The 22782-nt window shown below is 39.7% G+C and overlaps 3 protein-coding genes across 3 annotated transcripts; 1 reads left to right on the top strand and 2 right to left on the bottom strand.

The window, feature by feature from the left end:
• Positions 1 to 437: 437 nt before the first annotated feature.
• On the bottom strand, positions 438 to 4332 carry LOC115354678 (uncharacterized). Its single transcript, XM_030045136.1, has 2 exons — positions 2146 to 4332; positions 438 to 1505 (listed from the first exon to the last, which is right to left on the bottom strand). The coding sequence occupies exon 1, from the start codon at positions 4295 to 4297 to the stop codon at positions 2159 to 2161; it is 2139 nt and encodes a 712-aa protein (XP_029900996.1). The 5' UTR covers positions 4298 to 4332; the 3' UTR covers positions 438 to 1505; positions 2146 to 2158.
• Positions 4333 to 4371: 39 nt separating this feature from the next.
• Positions 4372 to 11876, bottom strand: akap12a (A kinase (PRKA) anchor protein 12a). The gene is made up of 4 exons (XM_030044868.1): positions 11760 to 11876; positions 9007 to 9098; positions 4429 to 8474; positions 4372 to 4379 (listed from the first exon to the last, which is right to left on the bottom strand). The coding sequence occupies exons 1-4, from the start codon at positions 11874 to 11876 to the stop codon at positions 4372 to 4374; spliced, it is 4263 nt and encodes a 1420-aa protein (XP_029900728.1).
• An 8874-nt stretch (positions 11877 to 20750) lies between these two features.
• Positions 20751 to 22623, top strand: LOC115354372 (syntaxin-11-like). The gene is made up of 2 exons (XM_030044739.1): positions 20751 to 20865; positions 21643 to 22623. Exon 2 carries the CDS (start codon positions 21645 to 21647, stop codon positions 22515 to 22517), a length of 873 nt encoding a protein of 290 aa, XP_029900599.1. The 5' UTR covers positions 20751 to 20865; positions 21643 to 21644; the 3' UTR covers positions 22518 to 22623.
• The last annotated feature ends 159 nt before the right edge of the window (positions 22624 to 22782 follow it).

The raw sequence follows: 22782 nt of genomic DNA, 5'->3' as shown, positions 1-22782 counted from the left end.
TCTGTTATATCCTCAGACGCATATATGTATATATATATATATATTGTTTATGTAAAATTACAATGGCTTACATTTGATTTCATCAGCATTTGAAATATATACAGAAATATCACACAAGGAACTTTTTTTTATTTATTTTGCATTTAGTCATTAGTTAACATTGCATAATGTCAGATTAACAAATATAATTTTCTAAAAATGTCAATTTCAGAAGTGATACAAAATTCCAAAAGGAAAAGCCGCCAACTCAAAAACATTCATACCACACTTTTTTCTTGTTTTGTTTTGTTTTTATGCTACACTACGCTCACCAAGTCATCCACACACAAACAGGAAATAAAATAGGTAAAGTCAAGCTGCCTGGTTTATACTTTTAAGGCTCTGTTGATTATATATTAATTATACCTCATATATGAATGAAGATTATGTAATTCTAAATGTTGCATCTGTATGTGCGATGCAGTTTCCAAATATCGAGTAATTATTACATTTTGGAAAACAGCGATGTGCCGTGCTAGCCAAGCAGCCGAGCAGTGTCCTCATGCTTTTATTTTAAAAAAATTAGAGCAGTATAAATTCCTGTGGATACAAAATGACTGCAGGGTTTCCAGTCTTGCATTAAAACAGTCATCATGTACAAGATAATCTGATACTCTATTGCTTATTGCTGCAGTATGCTCAGGTCTCAACCACCGTTAAGACATTTCACCTGCACAGACTGCTGAAATAATAAAATTTATCAGAGTGAAATGATTAAACAAACATTACAGAATGATAAACATGGTCTATGAAGACTGGCGATGATAACATAATAAGTGCTGTGAAGTCGCAACATCATACTAGCCTACTTTTTGTCAGCAGAGACGATTTCAAAACAAAAGCAATGAAAACTACATCCTCAATAATGTGTGCTGTGCCAGTGTCGGATACGTCATGTTATTGATTATAATATATCTCTTGAAAGGCTTTTATGAATTGGGCACGCTTACACAAATGTATCGGAAACACTTCACCATAAAAAAGTACAGAATTGATGACAAATAATCGCCTTAATGTAAACACAATACCTGTAGATACATCACCTTTAAAGAGAGAACGACATGGATAATTTTAGAGCATCTCTGAATGACATGGATGACCAAAGAGACATATTTGATTATCAAAATTGCACTATATAGCAAATAGCCTTGATGGGTAGTGGATGTTATTCAGTGTCACACCTCTGAAATCACATACTTTATGCCCCCTGAGAAGATGAAACACTTTTCTGACCAGCACTTCTCCTGCTAGATCCCACTCTTGGGTTTTGAAATCATGCATAGACGTCATCGTACGAATCAAAAGCCACTGTTGATTAATACAAAGCTTTTGGTTTAACATCATAGCAAATAATAGCAGTAAAAAGGCCTTTTCCTGTGGTTGTCCTCAACTCGGTGATTCTTCTCCACAATGGCCTTTTAAACACCTTCAGAAGCTTGAATGGCCCCTCTTTCTGATTGTCCGACCTAGATGGAAAAAAAAAGAGTTGCAACGGGACATTAATTGGATTGGATAATAATTGGAGTTGTTCGAGATGTTAATTAAGATTAATATGTTTGTAAAAATAATGTCAACATGATTACGTAAAAGGAATGCACCAAGTTTTTGGAAGATTGACCTGTTGGTGAACAAACTCATTAGTTGTCCATTGTTTCGTGGTGAATCAATTGCTACTGTGTTCCTTGCTGAGCATACATAATTTTGAGTGATAGTACGTGACATTCATTCATAGTAAGAACACAGATCTTTAAGTTATAGTAATTTTGTTATTTTACCTGTATTTCTAAAATTTTATCATTTACTAGGTATTGTTAATAATGCTGGGTTTATTTTAGTAACCTTTTCAGGTGAGCAACCAAATATTTATCCACTGTACAGTGATTTTCAACCCTGCGTAGCATCCCACTGCCCACCACATTTTACTTTATTATTATATTATGAATAATGTTAAGGTAAATTTTGTCAATAACTGCTAGAAGTTGTCATTTTCGCTCTTTTGAGATAATACTAGTTCTACACATGCCATGCAAGTAATACCGTTAAATAGTGGGATCAGTCTCCCCCCAAAAATGAGAATACCTTTGACAAAATACTGAAGAAGCTTACCAGTTGCTGAAACTTAGGTTGAATGGCTTTTGTCCCATTCCATTGTAGTGATGCTTGCACATGTACTTTCAGGATGTTCAAGTGCAACAGCAAAATCTTCACCTTCACTCTCAACTTCACACGTCACTCCGATTTTGGGCATTTTTTGTTGATGCTCTGCTTCCCCGGTGTGAGAGTGTGGAGCCATTTTGCACTCATGCTCGAGTATTTCTTTTTCTGCATCGCATTTCGCTGTCTGAGTTTCTTGAGTTTCCACAGAATCATGGGTGAGTGTCCCTGTTGACTCTGGAGTATCGATACTTTCCTCCGCATCCAGCCACACATCCTGGTCATGTTCCTCCTCTGTTTGTTGAGCTGTTGGCTCTACTACTTTATTTCCTGGGATACAAACTCCACCGAGTTGTGTTTCACTCCGGATCACGACTCTTTCTCTTGTCTGCACTTGTATGAATGGTTGTGTTGTTTCTGTTGCCCTTACACTGACTTCAGACAAGTCTGATCGACTGGTGTTCTCCCTCTCTATCGGTTTGAGTTCTTCTATCAGTTCTGTTCTTTGCATTGCTTGGGTGCCAATTTCCAACAGCACTGGTGGATTTAGCACCACAGCACGTTCTCTAGTGGTCTCTGTGATTTCTGCCTGAATAGCAACCTCAGATGTTTCCGTCTGTTTTTCTACTGGTTTCAGGGGTTTGGCTGTCTCTACTATAGGCAGTACGGGATCTGAAGCTTTTGCTTGCCCAAATTGTATGTTTAGTTTGAATTCTAAAGAAAGGCTTGAAGGGGATTCCACATTACCTACTGTAGAGATTAATCCTGTATTTTGAGGAACTACTAGTCCAGGGTCACTTCGCGCAGCCACCTGGCAAAGGGCAGTTTTTGATCTTTTTGCTTCCATGGCATCATCTTGTAGTTCCTTCGCAACTAATTCCTCTGATAAACATGTTGAATCCTCTGCCTTGATCCCTGTATCTGATTTTTTAAATTCAACATTAGTTTCCTCAAAATCTTCCTTCAGACCACGGACAGGCACGTCCAAACTCTCTGAAACATAAGGTGTGTGCATCTGCTCTTCAGACACTTCCTGTTCAGTTGCGCTGGTGGAGTTAACACTGGTGGTGATAGGCTCTTCTCCTTGTCTTTCCCTTAATGTCCAAGCACTATCATCTGTCACTTTCTGAACACTTGCTTCACTCAATTCACTTTCAGCCATCTCTTTAGTTTCTGGTGCTTTAGCTGGAAATTTAGGTAATGCCTCTGGTATGTGCTGTTTTACATGTTGAGTAAGGTCTTGAGTAATAACTTCATTTGCTCCATGAATTATTTCTTCCTCAGTGTCCCCACATGAAAAGATTGCAACAGATGTGGTAAATTGATTATTTACAATATTAGGCATATCATGACAAACATCTATGACCTGTACGGCTTCGGTAACCCCCACTTCAAGCATTGTCTCCACAGTTGTCTCAGCTGATTGCAAATCAACATCAACCACCTGCACTTGAATTCTATGATCATCCTTACACTGAATTGATGGTGCCTGCATTTCCATAACCACAATGCTTTCCTTTGCTGTCTCAGTAACATCATTTGTCATAGCTGGTGTTAGAGCAGTTGCAGACTCAGTTGCCTCATTTGACTCCACCTTTGCCACTTTGACTATACATGGTACAAGAATGTTGGATGTTCTTTCCATAACAGTATTAGGTATTGAGGTTATCAAATCTTTTTGATTCTCTGTGATTATTTGCACCGCTGAGGCATGCTTAATGGAAGCAGCCTCAAAGTCAACACCTGGAAGTTCATCTTTATTTTCCACAGCAACATTAAGTTGAGTGAGATGCACTTCATTTAGGGGTTTATCTGCAACTGAGGCAATGGCATTATCCACACAAGGTGCTACGGTGTCCTCGGATATAACTTGCTTTTCGAGGACCTGAACCCTACTTGGCTCCAAATTGACATAGGCTACATTGACAGCTGTCAGTGTTTGTAACTCATCTACCACTTCAGGAATGTGGTCTTCATCCCCAACCTTAACATCCCGTGGGACATCCTCTATGATGTTCTCTATGATCTGATCCTCTGTTATCTTCACAGTTTGATCCAGTTCCACCACATTTTCACTCCCTGTTTCAGGTTTCACTGAGGACATGGTGCTGTCAGTTTCTGGTTTAGGAATATGTTCTAATAACATTTTCTCTTCAAGTTCCTTAACAGTACCCTCCTCTACATATCTGCATGCGTGTATCTCAAGGTCTGTTTCAACCATTACGTCTTTGACACCATGTGTTGATACTTCTGGTAATGGAACAAGCTCAGCCTTAGCAGCATCCATCGTAACACCTTGGAAATCAACTTCTTGTTCTAGCTCAACATTGACTTCAGAGAGATGTGCTTCATATAGGGGTTCATCTACAGCTGAGGCAATGGCACTATCAACACAATGTGCTGGAATGTCCTCAGATTTAACTTGCTTTTCGAGGACCTGAACACCATTTGGCTCCAAATTGACAGAGGCTATGTTGACAGCTGTCAGTGTTTGTAACTCATCAACCACTTGAGGAATGTGGTCTTCATCCTCAACCTTAACATCTTGTGAGACATCCTCTATGATGTTCTCTATGATCTGAACCTCTTTGATCTTCACAGTTTGAGCCAGTTCTTCTGCAGCCTCACTCTCTGTTTCAGGTTTCACTGAGGTAATGGTGATGTCAGTTTCTGGTTCAGGAATCTGTTCTAATATCAGTTGCTCTTCAAATTCCTTAACAGTACCCTCCTCTACATACCTTTGTGCCTGTAGCTCACGTTCTTTTTCAACCATTGCATCTTTTACACCATGTGTTGATACTTCTGGTACTGGAACATGCTCAACCTTAGCAGGATCCATTTTAACAACCTGGAAATCACCTTCTTTTTCTTGCTCAACGTTGACTTCAGTGAGATGCACTTCATGTTTGGGTACACCTGTAAGTGTGTTTCTTATTGGGATGTCCTCTGATAATATTGGCTTTTCAATCATTTGAACGCTTTCCTCCTTTAACTGTGAAGTGGCTGCTAGAACAACTGTTGATTTCTGCAATTCCTCCACTACTTCATCATGAATCTCAACTTGATCAGTGTCATTCTTTATGATCTGTTCTTGTTGTAACAGTGCTTCTTCACCCATCTGTGCTGCAATTTCATTTTCATTTTTTTCTGTTACAGCCACATTTGAATCTGCTTTATGAGATGTAATTTCAGGAGACTGAGTTTCAGCTTGATTGGTCTCATCTAGGAGGACTTGGGCTGTGCCAATTTTTTCATCCTCATGCAGTAGCTCTGTGGACGCAGCTTCATTTGCTTCAGGTATACACTCCGCCAGAGGCTGAATCTCATCGTTGCTTTTGAATTCTTTTAAAATCTCTTGTGAAATATTGGCCTGATATACTTCATCTACAACAATTTCAGCAGTGTCAAACTCCTCAGTAGGAAGCTCAGATAAGGGCTCTGTGGAAATACCTTCATTGACTTCAGGTAAATTCTCCATCTGGGTTGCTGAGACATTGGCCTGATATACTTCATCTACAGCAATTTCAGCAGTGTCAAACTCCTCAGTAGTAAGCTCTGATAAGGCCTCTGTGGACATAACTTCACTGACTTCAGATGCACTCTCCATCTGAGCTGTTGCAGCAAGTACATTAACTGCATCAAATTCCTTAGCAGTGACACCTGTGCATATCACAGTTGCATCTACTGTCTGGTGTAATGTTAAAATTGTTGCTTCTTGTTGTGCAGCTGTTTCAAGTATTTGAGGAGAGAAAGAACTAACTATTTGTTCAGTTCTTACTTCATTTGAGCATACAAGTTCGGCATTTGGGGTCGTAGAGATGGTTTCAACAACCTGATGCAGAAGGGTCTCTGTTTCTTTGACATCATATTCTGCTGGGACTGGCGTTGTGTTGCCAGATGTTTTTGAAGAGTCTGTCAACTGAGAAACAGCAGAGACCATCTCAGTTTCATCTGCCAGGGTGACATCTACAGGCTCTGGTGCAGTAATGGCCTCAGATGTCAACTCTATCAGATCTTCTGCTATAGTGTCATCTCTAGGAGCTTCCTCAGTGAATGAAACTGGAGTGGCAACACTCTCCTCAATTACGCCCTCCTCGGGGATGTCACTGAGCTGTTGATATTTACTAATGAATTCTGTTTGGTCATCATGTTCTTCATTTGAAGCAGGAGTTGCAGATGCCTGATTTCCTGAGGCATTATCAGTGCCTTGGACCTTCTGGGGCTCAGTAGGCGGACTGTCACTAGGGAGAGCCGGTTCAGTTATCTGATCAGCGAGGTCCTGTTGAGGTTCAAAGTCTACTGCTTTGGGCATATGATTTTCTATGACTGCCTGTATTTGTACTTGATCCTCTCTCTCAAATGTATCAAATTCAGACAAGGGAACCACAGCTGGTGTCTCTGAATCTTCATCGTCTGACCCTACTTCTTTGTCAGCCTCATCTGAAGACCCTTGCTCTTGCTTTTCAGTTGGTTTTCTCTTTTTTCGTCCTGGGAGGAGTTTTTTAATTGAAAAGGAAGAGTCGGTTTTATTACTTTCACTATCAGATGGTATATTGTCTTTGCTTTCCTCCTCATCTTTGGCTTTCCTTTTTGGGGTGACAAGTTTTTTGAGTGATTTCCATGTCGACCCTCCATCACCCTCAGAAGGACTTTCTGCTTGTTCAGGGAAACAGGCTACAAGCTCATCTCCCTCATTAGAAGATTCTATTGGTGAACCAGCACTGTGTCTAGCTTCACCATCTGACCTGTTCCCATCTCCCTCAATTCGGGGTGTTTCGTCTTCAGAGTCGGAGGTTTTTCTACTCCTTTTCTTTCCAGATCCGCACAAAAAGGCGTCCCATGAGACAGATGAATCTTTTCTTTTCTTCGTCTCTTCTGTGCTGGCATCTGATATTTGTTCTCCGTCACTTGGCTTTGGTTCCTCTGTTGAGCCTGTGATAACTGCCTCTTCATTGCTGGGAGAGGCCTTCTTAATGTGCTTTTTTGGAGTAACAAGTTTTTTGAAAGAAGCCCAGGTACCATCCTCCTCTGCTGCTACCTCTCCGTGGGATTGTAAAGGACTTTCTTCTCTTTGATGCTTTGCTGACTCAGCAGATAGTGAGAGCTGATCACCAAGTTGCTCACCAGAATCAGTCAGCTTTTGGTCACTGGATTTTTTGTCTCTCTGCTTTTTGGAGAGTTTCTTAAAACTAGAACCAGACAGTAGCCTTTTTAAGGGACTGCCTTGAACTTTGACCTTCTCTTGGGAACTCAGAATTTCAGGCTCACTGACACCTTTTGATGGTTCCCTACTGGGTGATTTCTCTTCAGGGGCATTTTTTCTCATTTCAGGACCTTCAGGTGAAAGATTTGTGTCTCGTGTTGCAGGGAGGATCTCCTCTTTAAGTACATTTTCTTTTTGTTCCAAATCCCCTGTAGCTGTCTCAATATCTGGCCTGAAATCTTTTACCTGCTGTTGATCTTGTTCAGTTTCTCCAGTCTTTTCTAGAGCTTCCTGTTTCTCTATCCCAGCTACATCTTTCTCAGTTGTCTCATTGATTTCATTTGCTTTGTCATTGTCTGCAGGTTTCTTCTTCTTCCGTAAACCAGAAAAGATTCCAGTTGTAAAAAACCTTTTAATGGGAGAAATGACCTCTTCTTCAACAGCAGTGGGAGATGTGGCATCCAGCTCCTTTTCAGGCATATTATCCTCATCAGGCATCTTCTCCTCTTCACCAACAGGTGTTGAGGTTGCCAGTGCCTCTACAACTTTATCAGATGCGTCTTCCTCTTTGCCCTCTGTTGTCCCTGTGTTTTTCTCCTCAATGTTCTCCAGAAGGTCTTCTGATGTCATGTCCGTCAGTGTCGGGCAGGTTGTTGAGTCATTATCAGCAGTCTCATATACCATGCTTGGATCAATATTCTGTTCAGCATTCTCACTTATGGTTTCCTTGGTGGTTTCTTTGACATCATCGGGGCTGCTTGGCTCTCCCTCATTAGTCTCAATGGGCACATCTGATGCGGTTTCAACCTTCTCACCTGAGCCTTTCTTAACAGTGAATTTCAAACCAATGTTATTAAAAAATTTCTTAAAACCTTCATTGATTTCATTCAGCTTTGCTTCCGTTTCAGTTATATCTGATGGCTCTGATTCGTCAGCATCAGGTGATTCCTTCTCATTTATCTCAACATTTTCTAATGGTGTTTCCTCCTCTTTAAGAGGTTCCTCTGTTTCTGGAACATTTTCTTCTGGAGAAACGAGGGCTGAACTTGTGTCACAGTCTGCGGAAAGAAAACAAATGCTGAATTACTCTAAAATCCCATATTAATTGACTTCAAGGAAAGTAAAACTGTGTCTTCAAGTGCATGTTGTAAACATTGTATTCACCATATTTATGACTCATAACTAGAAGTAGTAGATATATAGTAGGAAGAATAGTAGCACACAAATCCTTACACACACTCACACACACTCACACACACACACACACACACACACACACACACACACACACACACACACACACACACCACCCTCTGATTTTTGCAGTTGTATAAAACCCCATTGAAGCAACACCTTTCTAACACCACCCATGTTTGAAGCTGACATGTTGCTATGGTTACCTGTTATTTTCCAAACAGACCAATTCATTACTAATCAAGTCAGAAGTTTGCACTTCCTATCTTGGATGTACAAGCTTCTGAAATGCACTTGACTGCACTAAAAGATTAATGAAAGCATGAAATTCAAATCAATTCAAACCCAACACATTACACATTGCCTGCAAATGACAGATCAATACACTGAATACTGAAGCACAAGCACTTGAGTACCTACCAACAACAACAACCTCATCCTCACAGTGACCGTCAGCTTCTGCTGCTTTCCCCTTCATCCCAGAGATCTGCCCATTATTTTGGAGAGGCTGAAACAAAGCACAAAATGTAGAATGTACACCGTACCTTTGTCCTTTTTTTTTTTTTTTGGAAAACATTACAGTCTTTTACAAATCAGTGGCGACCAGTTTATCAACCGCAACTGGTTGCCTTGGTGTATTTTTTTGTCTTTGTATGTGTGTTTGTTTGGCTTGTTTTTTGCCATGACAGATCTTATAATAGAGCTACATCATCTCACCAAAGGTGGCACATTGTGTAAAAAATGAATAAATAAATAAGTAGAAGAAGGTGTGTCATGGTTTTTACATGAACACTGAGTACACGACTGAATCAACAACAATTAGAGTATCAAAAAGTGAAACTATGGTTCTACTGGACTAGATACAACTATTATGTATGACTGTCGATCCACCTGAACCTACCACTCCAAGACAATTATGTAAAAGGAGGTGTTATCTTAACTGATACATGGGCTTGTTAATTTTCACAAATTCAGCCACAGTTTCATGCATTGCCATGTCATAACATGTATTAAATGATTATTGCTGTATAACTGTAATTTTTTTTTATGAATCAGGAATATGTAATATTCTGCCTTTAAACCATATAACCATATGGTTGCACTGTAGATGTTATCAAATAAGAAAATCTTAATTATGGTTGCAACACTAACTGTAATCCTTTGCTACTAAACTAACTTCAGTTAACTAACTATGTTGTTTGAAGTATTTAGTAGTTTTTGTTTGTTTGTTTGTTTGTTTGTTTGTTGTTGTTGTTTTAGTTGTTTTTTTGTGGCTTTTTGCTCATCTTTGCCTCTAAAAGTAGAGCAGCCCAGTGCACGTGGTCAGAGATAATATCACGTGCTTGAAGAAAATTCTTAAAACATGTTCTCAAAAATATAAAGACTTTAAAGAAAGGTATTTTTGCAGTGAGCCTCCTTTTTCCATGATTAGAATCATCAGATGATCAAATAATTAAAATCAAATGAGTAAAATAATCAGATCATCTCAGGGTCTTCAGGAGTCACAGAATTCAAGCCAAACTTTTTTTCAGCCTGTCTAATATACCTCATGAGACAATAATAGCTCATACAATTCTCATAGGAGAGTGCTGTCTAATTGACTTCCTGCTCAGATCATGTCCTACACAAATAATCGATGTAGCCTTGTGCAGAGTGCAGCAAAAGGGAAATTCCATCCTTCCCTTGGGATAAGAGCTTTACTTAGGTTCCCTCAAGAATGTAAGGTCATTAGCCTATTCCTCCATGCTGTCTGCTTTTGCAAAATAACACCAAGTGCATAAACACAAAAATTCTTCAGGATGGACTGGTGAGGCTTAGAGGGATAGATAATTCAATTATTTAATTTCTCATTAAAATGGTGTTGTTTTGGTCATCCAAAAAAAAAAAAAAAAAAAACTTGTGAAATCACATGAATCTGAAGTTTGTGCAGAGAAAGGCCTGGCTGATTTTGCCTGAGCCAAATAAACAGCTTTGCTGGGAGGGAATTTAAAGCTACTTTCAGACATTAAGAGTGGCAGAAATTACATCAGAGCAGGACCTCATCTTTTAGATTGTGCTACAGTATTGTAAATATATAAAATATATTGTAAATATTGTAAATATATTGTAAATAGTAAAATTAAATTAGATCACTTGAGCATATACAGTGGAATGCGATCCCTATGTGGAAAAAATGCCCATGTGAAGATGGAATAGACACTACTTATTATTATATTATTATAGATATACAACTAATTCATTTTATTACAAATTGTACCTATATTAACATTAATGTATTTCACAATTGATACACTGATACAAGATGTCAATTTACATCTTCAGAATGGGTGTGCTTGTTTTCTGTCAGGACAATTCCCTCTATTATTTCATTCATCAAGGCCTGACATGTCATGGGCATGTCAGTCAACTTAGGCCACGCCCACATGTTTCAGCCCAGGGTGACGCCCATGCAGCCCCAAACCCCTAAAGTCCCATTTCACTGCACTTTCTCCATGCAGTGGAGAAGGAGACAAACAGGAGAACCTGAACTTCACAGGTTCTGGTAAGTCCCGGGTCAACGGGAGTTCCAGGTTCCCCCTTTGACAATGGAAAAGCGCCATTAGGCCGGTTGGATTTCAAGAACTCTGGAGTTTTGGTGAATGAACAGAGTCAGTTTTTCATGTTTTTGACTGGGTTTCATGTCAAATAGAGAAACTCAGCAGAAGTGCATGATTTTTCCCCCCTCCTAGTTACAGCAGAGCAGAAAAGGTGACAGGAAGCTCTTTGCTTTTTCAAAATTAAAAGCCAGGATCACTCTCAGAGAATGGCTGGATCGGCTCCAAGCCATTCATTCAAACGGGACAAGGACTTTGTGATCCCGGGGTTAATGGATATGTTGGCAAGCAGCACATGCACTGTCCTGATATTTCAATAACAAAAGACAACCTCAGCATATTTATACCACCCACAACCACAGCATGGTGAGCAGTGAAAGCCGAATCAGTGTTTAGGGGAAATATGATCAACTACCTGCTTTGGTAGGCTAGGGCTATTGCCTAATTACTGAAAATCCCCTAAGCCGGACTAAGACAATCCATCATTGTTGATTAGGCGCAATATGAAAGTTTGTATTAAAACATAATCGGTAATAAGGGTATTGTCTGCATTTTTGTCGCATGTTGTATGTTACCTTATTGTCAGTGTCCTCAATAGTTTGCTCAGTCTGAACATCATCCGCCCGGCTGCTCTGCTCCTCAGCCACCGCATCCTCTTTACTCTCCCGTTGCGCAGATTGAGTGTCTCCCATTATCGGAGCAGCTCCACTCTATCCGGGATGCGCCTGGCACAAGTGATGAAAATATCCAGAATCCGCACGAAAGCGATAACGGGGGGTAGCTCCGTGAGTCCGAGGCAGCCGGATCTGAAATGGTGCAGGCAGGATCTTGAAAAGTCTATTTAGCAAAAAAAAAAAAAAAAAAAAAACACCTCCCCGCAGGATCACATGAAGCCCAATGTGAGTCCGGCCCGGTCCGGCACGCCTCTCACTGCATCAAAAAACCTGCGGAGAAAACACAGCCTGTCCTCAGATGACTGGGGCAGATGTCCCAGCAAGAAGCTCGGACGTACACCTGTGTGTGGTCACTTCTGTTTGCGAAGTGTTAAAAAAAGAAATAAAATAATAATAATAATAAAATAATAATAATACTAATTAAAAGCTCTTCATTCATTGCTGGCATCTGAATGCGGATGCCAGAGTCTGGAAAATGGAAACAACAAAATGGAAACACATTGGAATATAGGCTGTTGATGAAAATGTTTTGCTGTGTAATGATTTACACATTTATCAATTTTTTTTATTTTTTTATTTTTTACAGGCTCCAATATTTTATCATTGGATTTCTTATTATTATTCTTATTTTGCTTAATTGGTTATTCTCTTACTTTACAACTGGTATTGTCATTTTCACTGTCATTACTGTTGTTGTTTCTGTTGTGTGTGTGTGTGTGTGTGTGTGTGTTTGTGTGTGTGCGCGTGTGTATGTGTGTGTGTATCTAGCCTCTCTATGACTCATTGCCATTATGTTGCACCAGCTCCTCTCTAGGTTGCACACCTAGTCTGGAAACTGGCCAACCAAAAATCATAACAAGGATATTATCTCTCAGCTCATGACTCTGAAAACCGATTGCTGGTCTAATAACTGCCGGGTCTTGCTCAGTCTCACGGGAATAAGTCATCCCCCACAACCATGACCATCTTGGACCCATTCCCAAAACAACTGGGTGTCAGAGTTCATTACTTCCATTGCTGAAAATGAGTGTGTTTATGTAAGTCCTGCTGCGACACTGGACATCATCTTTGTGCACAAGGTGTCAGTGGGCCTGTTTATGTCCAGCGCTGTACCTGCCATAAACACCGAAACAGTGAAATATAACAATGGAGCTGTGTGATTTTCTTTGGCTGTCTTTACAACATTCAGTTGGAACTTTACTGTGATCCTATGATGAAATGCTGCAGTTGTTACAGCAATTTTGATGTACTTTGCAGTGGGAAAATGTAAAAGTTAAACCAAATCCATGCATGTAGACTGCATGTGAGAATATAAAAAGCTGGGGGTATTCTTTATATACAGAAAACCAATCATATCTGCTTAGTTTCTGCGAATTTCTCTTCTTCAAGCACACAATCCGTGGAAGCAACACCCCCAATATCATTTCTATTCACTTTCCATGTACTTTTATTCATTATAGAACATTATTCGGTCTTAAGATCATCTTCATTTCTACATTGCAGTTGACATGCTATTATTTTGGCAGCCATTTTGGCAAGTTACCTCTCCACAATTTGAGTTTGTGCTATGAGCTTTTTTGTAAATGGTTGATATCTCATTTCACAACAGAATTATTGTATTATGCTGCATAGTGTAACTTGCAATGTTTGTTATTTATATTGTGAAACATAGTTGCTTTAATCTCACACCGTACCTGGAAGCATGAATCATCAATATCTATGTTAGAAAGACTACTCCCACCTCATGCCATCCCATAATGACTGTCGGACCAGCATGAACACCACTGTCGTCTTTAATGGTCATATAGCATTTATTGCATGTTTACTGATAAGCTAACGCGATTGTTACGATCAGTATAAAAGCTTGTACAAGTCACAAATGAGGATTTTCCAGTGAAGCAAGAAATTCTCTTCAAAATCAAAATCAACTGACTGGTCAAATGCTACTGTGGTGCAAAACAGACTTTATCATAATGCAATTTGGAGATTAAACATGGACATGCGGACCAAATATCACGAGCAGAACAAGCAGCCTCACAGAAAGCAGTCTGAGTCAGGCCTCTCATCTTGCCTACACTTCAAGAATTTCTTTGATAATTTAATGTTTATAAGTGGACATCGCTGCAGGAAAAGCATGACCGGTCACCAAAAGATACATATCCATATATATATATATGTAAAGACATGGATTAGGTCACGCATTAGTGTAGATTTATGGCCTGCAAAACAGAGTCCTTCGTTTCTTTTTATAGAAAACAAAATGGTGCTGAATTTGAGTGTGAGGAAATCTGATGTTCTGTTTGAGGCGCTTATCATACCAAGCAATTCTCCAAATTAGAATAAAAAATGTCATCTGATATTCTTTACTTGATATTCACAAGATGTTAGACGCAATTGCATGCTCAGAAATTTAACTATATTCTATCACTTATCCCACAGTGGCCTCATTTCCATGCCAGTATCACGTCAGTGAATATTCTTTCACAGGAGAAGTCACATTTGTAAAAAAGTGAACGTCTCATTTTGGAACGGCCAGATTCTTAAAGGTCAGCATCTGGATTTCTACGTGGACCAACAATAAAAGAAAAAAAAAATCTGAGATGACAACACAGCCTGCAGAAAACATCAAGTTGCAGACACAGAGAACCACCACAGTTTAGACCAGCAGTTTTAGACAAAGCTGAAAATGTTTCTGAAGCAGGTGAATTATTTACAGCAGGCCCAGATCCTTACTCTAACCTCAACTCTAGAAAACCCATGCAAATGAACTTAAAGGATAATTCTGGTATTTTTCCAACATAGGCCCTAATTTTCCAACTTTGGGGTTTAAACAACTTTGAAACATGTCCAGTGTTGAGCAAGAAGCTGGCGGCTGTGAAATGGGCAGCAATGGAATTGAACAGAGCAACTTTGCCCATCAAATTACATGCACTTGATTTTGACACTGATAGGTTTAGATTGTTAAAATAAGTGTCTGGTAACATTATGGAAGAGGTTGCTCTGGATATAGACCCTAACAGAAGTCTAGCTCAAAGAGAAGACTTGCTCTGAAATCTAACGAGAGGTGAGTTGTTGCAGGAAGACAATGAAATGTTGGACTTGGAGAGGAGTCACCAGGAAGAGTTTGCAGTTATGGGATACAGAAAACATTGGTTAGTGTTAGTGTGGTTTGTGATTGTGCATTTCCAAATCATGGACAAACTGATGAACTTAACTGAACTACTTTTGTTGGATAGGGGCACACTGAAATTGCAGCTAGTTGTGCCACACATGGATCCAAACACTCCTGCCTGTGCAGCTGTGCACTATCAGGTCTTGCCCATTTTGCCCAGGATTACAACTGCCAGCCAAAGAAGAGAAGAAATCCTACACCAGAGCACCTTTACCTAAAGAAAAATTCTGCTCCAAGAGTGGAGAGACCTGCTGCCGGCATAGTGGAGATAATGTTATTAGATGTAATGAAAAATGCCTATCTCTGTAGGGATCTTTTCCATAATGTTGTCAGACACTTACAATAATAATCTGAACCTGTCAGTGGCACAAGCACTGAAAGCAGGCGTAATTTGACGGGCAAACTTGCCCTGTTTGATCATCTCGATGGCTGTGCAGCTACTTTAAACTGACCAACAGTCCAGTGTTATAATCCCAATTTATGCCTTGGTGGGGTGGGAGGGGGGATTGTCCTAATTTATTATTGTGCTAAACTGAAGATAGGCTTACACTCTTGTAAAGTGAGACCCTGAGAAATAGTGGAGCACAGAGACATTTCAAAACACATGACAAACATCCATGTTAATCTGATCAAACCCTCTGAGACACTGGTGTCCCTGTGTGAATCCCAGCACTAAGCTAATAAGTTGAGCTAATTAGAGTCACAACTCACAGCTCAGGTAACTGGAAACAGATGATGTTTTCTCCACTGATTACAGCATCCTAATTTCTGAGGCCTGACATAATATCATGGGGGGGGTAAAAGGACGGGTGAACGGAGGGGTTTTCCGATTTAGAGGGGCCCCTACCTGAATTAGCACCCCTCTAAAATGGATTCATTAAGAAAAAAAAAAAAAAAATAGAGGTAGTTACTAATGAGAGAAAAAGCTAAAAAAGGATAGCAAGGATAGGGAAGAAGAGAGGAGCAAGGGAATACAAAAAGATAGGGGAAATAATAACTATGTAAGATTTGATTATATTTTTATACTTTAAAGGAACTAAGAACTCACATCGGTAGGGAGGGGCGGGGCGGGGTCAAAAGATGAATGGGAGGGCGTGGATAAAGTTATAATTTGGTTATAATTTAGGTTTAAATTAAGGTTGCAAAATTGTTTAGCACTGATTGAGATTGATTTTTTTTTTTTTTTTTTTTAGGGTTTGGCTTGGTTATAACACACACAATACTTCTGTTACTTGATTTTGTTATGTAATGTCTCCATAATGAAAGCAAATGGGGGGAGAAAAGAAAAACCAAGAAAAATTGGGTCACGAAAAAAAAAAGGAAAAAGCTAAATCATCAAGAATATATCGAAGAAGAGGGTAATATCAATATATTCTTCCTGGATTGGGTTTTGCTGGTATTGTGTGTCCAGTTGTAATTCTTCATTTCCTGTAGCAGAGCCTCTCATGAACTTGAAATGTGGGGGATTATCAGATATTTGGGTTTTGTTTGTTCACTTATGAAGCGATATCTCAAGAGCACCTGCACCTATCAGCTTCATTCAAAGATTCTCTGAAACTGCACCTTCTGCAGATAAGCATATACAAATCAGATCAGTCATAGTAGTGCAACATACAAAGGCATCCAGTTTAATACAATAACATTTTTATTATGTGAATATTTTTTCTCACCATGCTTTTGATATCTTGCTTTTGGTTTGTGTCCCCACCCTCTCTGCATGTCCACGGTGCAACTCTGTAAAGATTAATTTGTGGTGAAGTCAGACTCTACATTAGGTATTCAGAGCATTGGAATAAATGAGAACACACACACACAAAAAAAAAAAATTCCAAAAAAAAAAAAAATCACATTTCGTTCAAGAATTAATTGCAAGATTAAAAACTTACGGAAATTGTTATGATGGCCGTTTTTCTCTGACATTTCAATTTTTGGGTCATATTAAAACTTTCTTAATGTTGTTATTTAACAAACTGCACTAATTGCAGTATATGCAAGTGTATACAACCACTGCTGTTAGTTTCACCTGTAAGACATGGGCCTATAGGCAGCGTCTTACAGCTGAAGCACTGATACGTGCTCTTAGACCAATGTAACCCTTCATTATTTTGAAGTTAAATGCACATTTGACCTGGAGAACAATGCCAATAGAAATCTTGTGAATAAGAAGTGTGGCTTTTTCATTAGAGACTTAAAATCTTCTTTGGCAAAAATAGAAAATGAAACGTACTTACGCTATAATCCATGACTAATTGCAGCCAGGAAGGACACTCAGGTATAAATTGGATAACAAATTAGATTAAACATACAATATTATGGAGACAAACATTTTAATACAAGTGGTGTCACGTATATAAATATCAATCTGTGTGCTCAAAGGAGTGAGACAGAGAGATGAGTAAATATCAGTCTCCTTATACACACTTAAAAGTCAACTTCATGATGTATAGCTTAAACAATGTTTTCAAATACTTTCTCCGTTGAGTCACTTTGATGTCATACTGATATTGTAATAGGATTTTCTGCCGAGGCCCTTTGAGAGCACATGAAATAGAATCAGCTGATAAAAACACATTTGTTTCCACCGATTTTCAGAGTCAGAGACAGACAAAAGAGCCACGCATCACGCAGAATTATCAGAGGAGTCTGCCTGTACGGGCTGTAGATGCTGCTCTGCCAATGGTGCAAAACAAAGCTGGATGCTGACACAGAAATCTCATGATGATAGTAAATAGTAGTAATAACAATAATAATAACAAACTTTATTTGTACAGCAGCTTGCAAAACATAGTTACAAAGTGCAAATAAGCATAAAACATATGATAATTTAAAAAATCAAAGAGTAAAATAATAAAACAATACAACAAATTATTAGACATACACAATAAGGAATTTATCAAGTAAAGCCACATTTTAAAAAGGTGCATTTATAAAAGAGATTTTAAAAGAGGACAAAGATGTGGCTTGCCTGATCTCCTCCAGCAGGTCATTCCAGAGCGGCGGGGCCCCGATAGCAAAGGCCTGGTCACCCTCTGGTTTTCAATCTAGCTCTTGAAATTGCTAAAAATGGACCCACCGGAGGGTCTCAGGCTACATTTAGGCTCCTATGGGATTAAGAATAGAATAGATCTTTATTGTCATTGTGCATTGTACAATGAAATTGAAATGCGACCCTTTATACAGTGCAAGAGATGCATACAACATTAAAAGAGTAAAAACAGTAAATAAATAAACACATACAGCACACACATACATACACACACACACCCAGCATTCAAATTAGATCAGTGATGTGCTTAGGGGGCCAGTCCCCAGTGATGACTAAAATCTTCAAATCAATTCAAAAACACATGGCTAAAACTGGGGTTAACAGGGTGAAACAGTGTTAAGGACAGGGAGGCCTGCGCTGGCTTTTGAGTGACTAAAATGGGACCTTGTTTTTGGTTAAAGAGAGCCTTAATTGACTGAGAATATATTCCTATTTACAGCCACAGCCTGGAGTTGTTGCTCAGGCTTCAACACACTGACACACACACTTTTAGGAGTTGTGTCAGTGAGATTGACCCCGGTCTGTACTGTTTCAACCACTGCTGCACAGAAACTAAAAGGTGCATCAGGGAAAGGCAGATTTCACATGTTGATATTTGTAGTTTTCGTGCTGATGAGCAGGAAACCATACAACCAAGAGCCATGCAAACACAGGTTATTGATGATTAAAACATGTTGACTTCAATTACGAACCAGCTGACTGAAAAAGGGCTAACTTGATTTCAGGCGGACTTGGAAGCCAGCAACATTTTTTGGGAGTTGTTTTGGGGCAGCTCTGGCAGCAAAAATACAAATCTAATGCAGGGCTTTGGCTGCAATGCTAATGTGCAACAGCATGCGAGTCTTCAGCTGTTGTTTTCTTACTGATTACTATAGAGCATCAAAACCGAGGAAATTGTTTTAAATGAAAGGGTTTTTCACCACACCTACAATAGTTTTATAATAACAGTGGAGGATGCAGCTCTTGCCGAAGAGCTCATATCAAACAAGCCCTATGGTGAGTTTTGTCTGTTTACAGCTATAGGTACTGACTAAGAGCCAATAAACAAATATAGTGTAATTAGAAGAGGGACATGACCCTTCTGACCAACTTACCACCTACAAACCTGTCATTCAGAGCTGAATTTCAGTAAATCAATTAGTGCAGAGAAAAATATTGCTGGGATCTGAATCCCAACAATCTGATGGAGTTCATGAACCGCATCGCATGACATGGGATGGATGCCACGTCCAGCCTCTGGTCACATAAAGCCCTGTTGTATCCTGCAAAATAAATAAATAAATAAATAAACACATTAATCAATTAATTAAAACCTTGCATGGATGGTGTATATGTGGTGTATATTTCAGATTTCAGGTTCAGAAACAAACAACAAACATCTTTCATTCAAGTCGCTCAAAGTTTTGTTGCCATCTTGTGGTAAAACTCTGAGGTGAATTATTCATACCAGCATCTTCTCTGGACGTTGTGCAGCTTTTAATGATTTGTAATCACTTAATTCACCGCTCTATTATTGTTTATTGGTTGTGTATTTAAGCGTCTCTGGTCATGACTTTAGAAATGAATAACAAACCCACTTCTGGAAAAATCCTTTTTCTTTTCTTTTTTGTTTTTTTAGCAACCAGGGAGAGAGTAGCACTGTCTCTCATTGTACATAAATAAATAAATAAATGAATAAATAAAGTTGTATATTTGATATTTGATGTTTGATGTGACATGTGATATTTCAATCTCAACAGCATACTATTTTGATTTCTGTGCACTATTTTTCCCCTTCTTCTTGAGAATCAAGTATCCGTTACTCATATGGCAAACCTACAGTTTGGTGAAACCTCGCCACTGCAGAAAAATCCCCTTTGTGACTTGTTCGATCTCATGGAGGCCTGTGGAAATTACTAATCATATACTGCTGCTGTTTGTGGAGATGACTGTGTCATGCTACTTCCTACACATGAACTCACTGTTCATCTTCCTTGTTCCACTGCATCTCTGCTTAGTCTATTTCTGGCAACATGACTGATATTCAGGTCAAATGATGAGCGCTCAAACATTAATCATAGAATTTTAAAAATACATCACATGACAGAATGGTGGTGCCATGTTATTAAACTGAAAGGTTTTAGTAAGTAGTGCCTCACAAATTATTTTCTGCATCCTGGTTGTTATCATGCATTAACTTTCTCAGTCCCACCCCTTTTGTAAGATATATCTCAAATAACTTCCTCTTTAATTCTCACATTCTTTTGGTGTCCAGTGGCAGTATGTGATGTTATCTTATTTTCTTTTTTTTCTTTTCTTTTTTTTCTTTCTTTCTTTTTTCTTTCTTTTTTTTTTTTTTTACAGCTGAACATTCATGGTTTCACAGTCTGTGGTCACAATCCACCATGACTGTGCCACTGCACATGAAAAACACCCGAGAAATCTTTCAAAAGAAAAGTTGATGCAAGTAAAAGCCTGACATGATGAAAATGCTTTTCTTTACAGCAGCTTAAGGATTGATTTTAAAGGTAAATGAGTTGTGTATATCAGTCAGCACCATGGCCCAAACTTACTGTGCGTCATTCCATGCTCCCATGTGACATCAGAGGAATGCAGAAGATCTTGTGTCTTAAAAATATTTCCTGTAAAAGAGCTTTATCAATGTTGATGCCGAAAACCTCATTCACTCTTTGTGCAGCCACAACGCCATATACCGGATTCAATACAATTTCCATGATCACCTTGCGTCACCCAAGAAGAGGAAACTCTCTGCAAGACCTCTGCAGATACCACACACATCTGGGAACCAGGTATCATGAAATTAAGTATTTTTTTCATGTGCTGTATCAGTTAAACCTGCCTGTGAGGCCCCTTCAGGTCACATTTTCAAACATCCAAACTGAAAATTCAGGCCCACTTTTCGCCCGCTCAAAAGGCCTCTGTTGAACACAGGGAAAGCAAAAATGATTTATTTCCTTTGTACCAGTAAATTTAGCTGATGTTCCTGAAGGGAAATGAACAATTAGGAACTCACAGTCTCGATAGGAAAATCAACATGTGACAGTGGTGCAGAATTTCCTTCACTGTCTGCTCACAGTTACTGTTTGTGTGCCTTTTGGTTGATATGTGCTTGTTCAGTGACATTGAAAACGAAAAAATGTTGAAGCTGAAATATTTTCACACTCATTAGTTGTGCGGGGATATCAAATGTCCTGGCAAATCAATTGCGTCAAACCTGATACTGAAAAGGGGGACAGATAGAAAACATTCATACTGACTAAACTGTTTGATCGTAAACTTTTACATTTAGGACAAGATCATAATGTGTTTGCTTAAGATGTATGAGAGACTTCAATCACAGCTCAGGGAACATTAAAAACAGGAATAGTGCAAGCTTGTTTCTCAATGATAAATCAAGGTGTCTTTATGAGGTGAGATTCTTTTAGCCTTTCTTCATTTTTACCTCTCATTATTTCTGTTTCTCAGGCATGACCCACAGTTTGAGGCACTTTCTCACACCCAGATGAATAAATCAGAGCCTTTGTCTTTTGTCTCACTCTTTCGTTTTGTGTCACCTGCCCCGTCAGATATGAGAGACAGACTGGGACACCTGCACAAGGTGCTGGATGACTCTGAGGGTTTCAGCACAGAGGAGCTGGAGGACCCGTCAGAGCCGGAAGCAGCAACAGCAGCAGCAGAAACTTCAAACCGAGACCAGGAGCTCGACGGCGTCCTGCAGGAGGCCCAGCAGATACGCCTCGAGGTCCAGCAGATCCAGCATGACATCTGTGACCTTAAGGAGGTGAACTACCACACCTTGAACAACACCCAACACCTCAGTACCACCAAGCGGGACTCCAACGCCATTGGAGCAGATATCAAGCGCAGAGGAGAGGCCGTGCTGCAGCGGCTACATAAGTTGAAGGCTCTGAGCGGGGAGGTGGAGGCCCAGCGTGGCAGCAGCGACCCGGTGGCGCGCATTGCTCGAACACAGTACCAGTGTCTCGGCAATGCTCTTCGGGAGGTCATATTCAACTACAATGACACTGAGATGAGCCACAGGGAGGCGTGTAAGAGACAGATTCAGAGGCAGCTGGAGGTGGTGGGCAGGGAGGTCAGCGAGGAGGACATGGAGGAGATGATGGAGAGCGGCCAGTGGAGCGTCTTCAGCGTCCAGGTGGAGGGGAAGACGGCACGCTCCGCTCTCGTCCAGATCGAAAACCGTCACAAGGAGCTGCAGGACTTGGAGAACCGCATCCAGACGGTGCAGGAGCTGTTCCTGGACGTGGCCGTGCTGACACAGGAACAGGGGACGGCCATCGAAAACATCCACGTCCATGTCCAAAACACTGGGGCAGCCATCCAGGACAGCGTAGTCCACCTGGACAATGCAGCCACATATGACAAAAACAATCCCTTCAAGAAGCTATTCTGTGGCTGCTTCCCATGCTACAGAAATTAAGCCTGAAATTCAGAGGGCCAATCCAGTTGCATTAAGCATGTCCACCTTTTGTTCCCAACACAGTAAAATACAGGAACAATCAAAATGACAAATGTTATTTTTTCTGCTTTCCATATCATGGCCCTTACATCTAAAGAGAGACAGTTCAATCAGATTATGTAGGTCAAGCCATGTTTTATTACGTTATGATCATTATAAGTCTATTATTATTTTAATATTATGTTGTTAAATACACTTCAAATGATTTGTACATACTGATAAAAAC

Source organism: Myripristis murdjan, chromosome 22, assembly GCF_902150065.1.
Source record: "Myripristis murdjan chromosome 22, fMyrMur1.1, whole genome shotgun sequence".
Taxonomy (NCBI): Eukaryota; Metazoa; Chordata; class Actinopteri; order Holocentriformes; family Holocentridae; genus Myripristis; species Myripristis murdjan.
The sequence above is the reverse complement of the archived record's forward strand: the minus strand, read 5'-3'. Positions and strand labels throughout refer to the sequence as shown.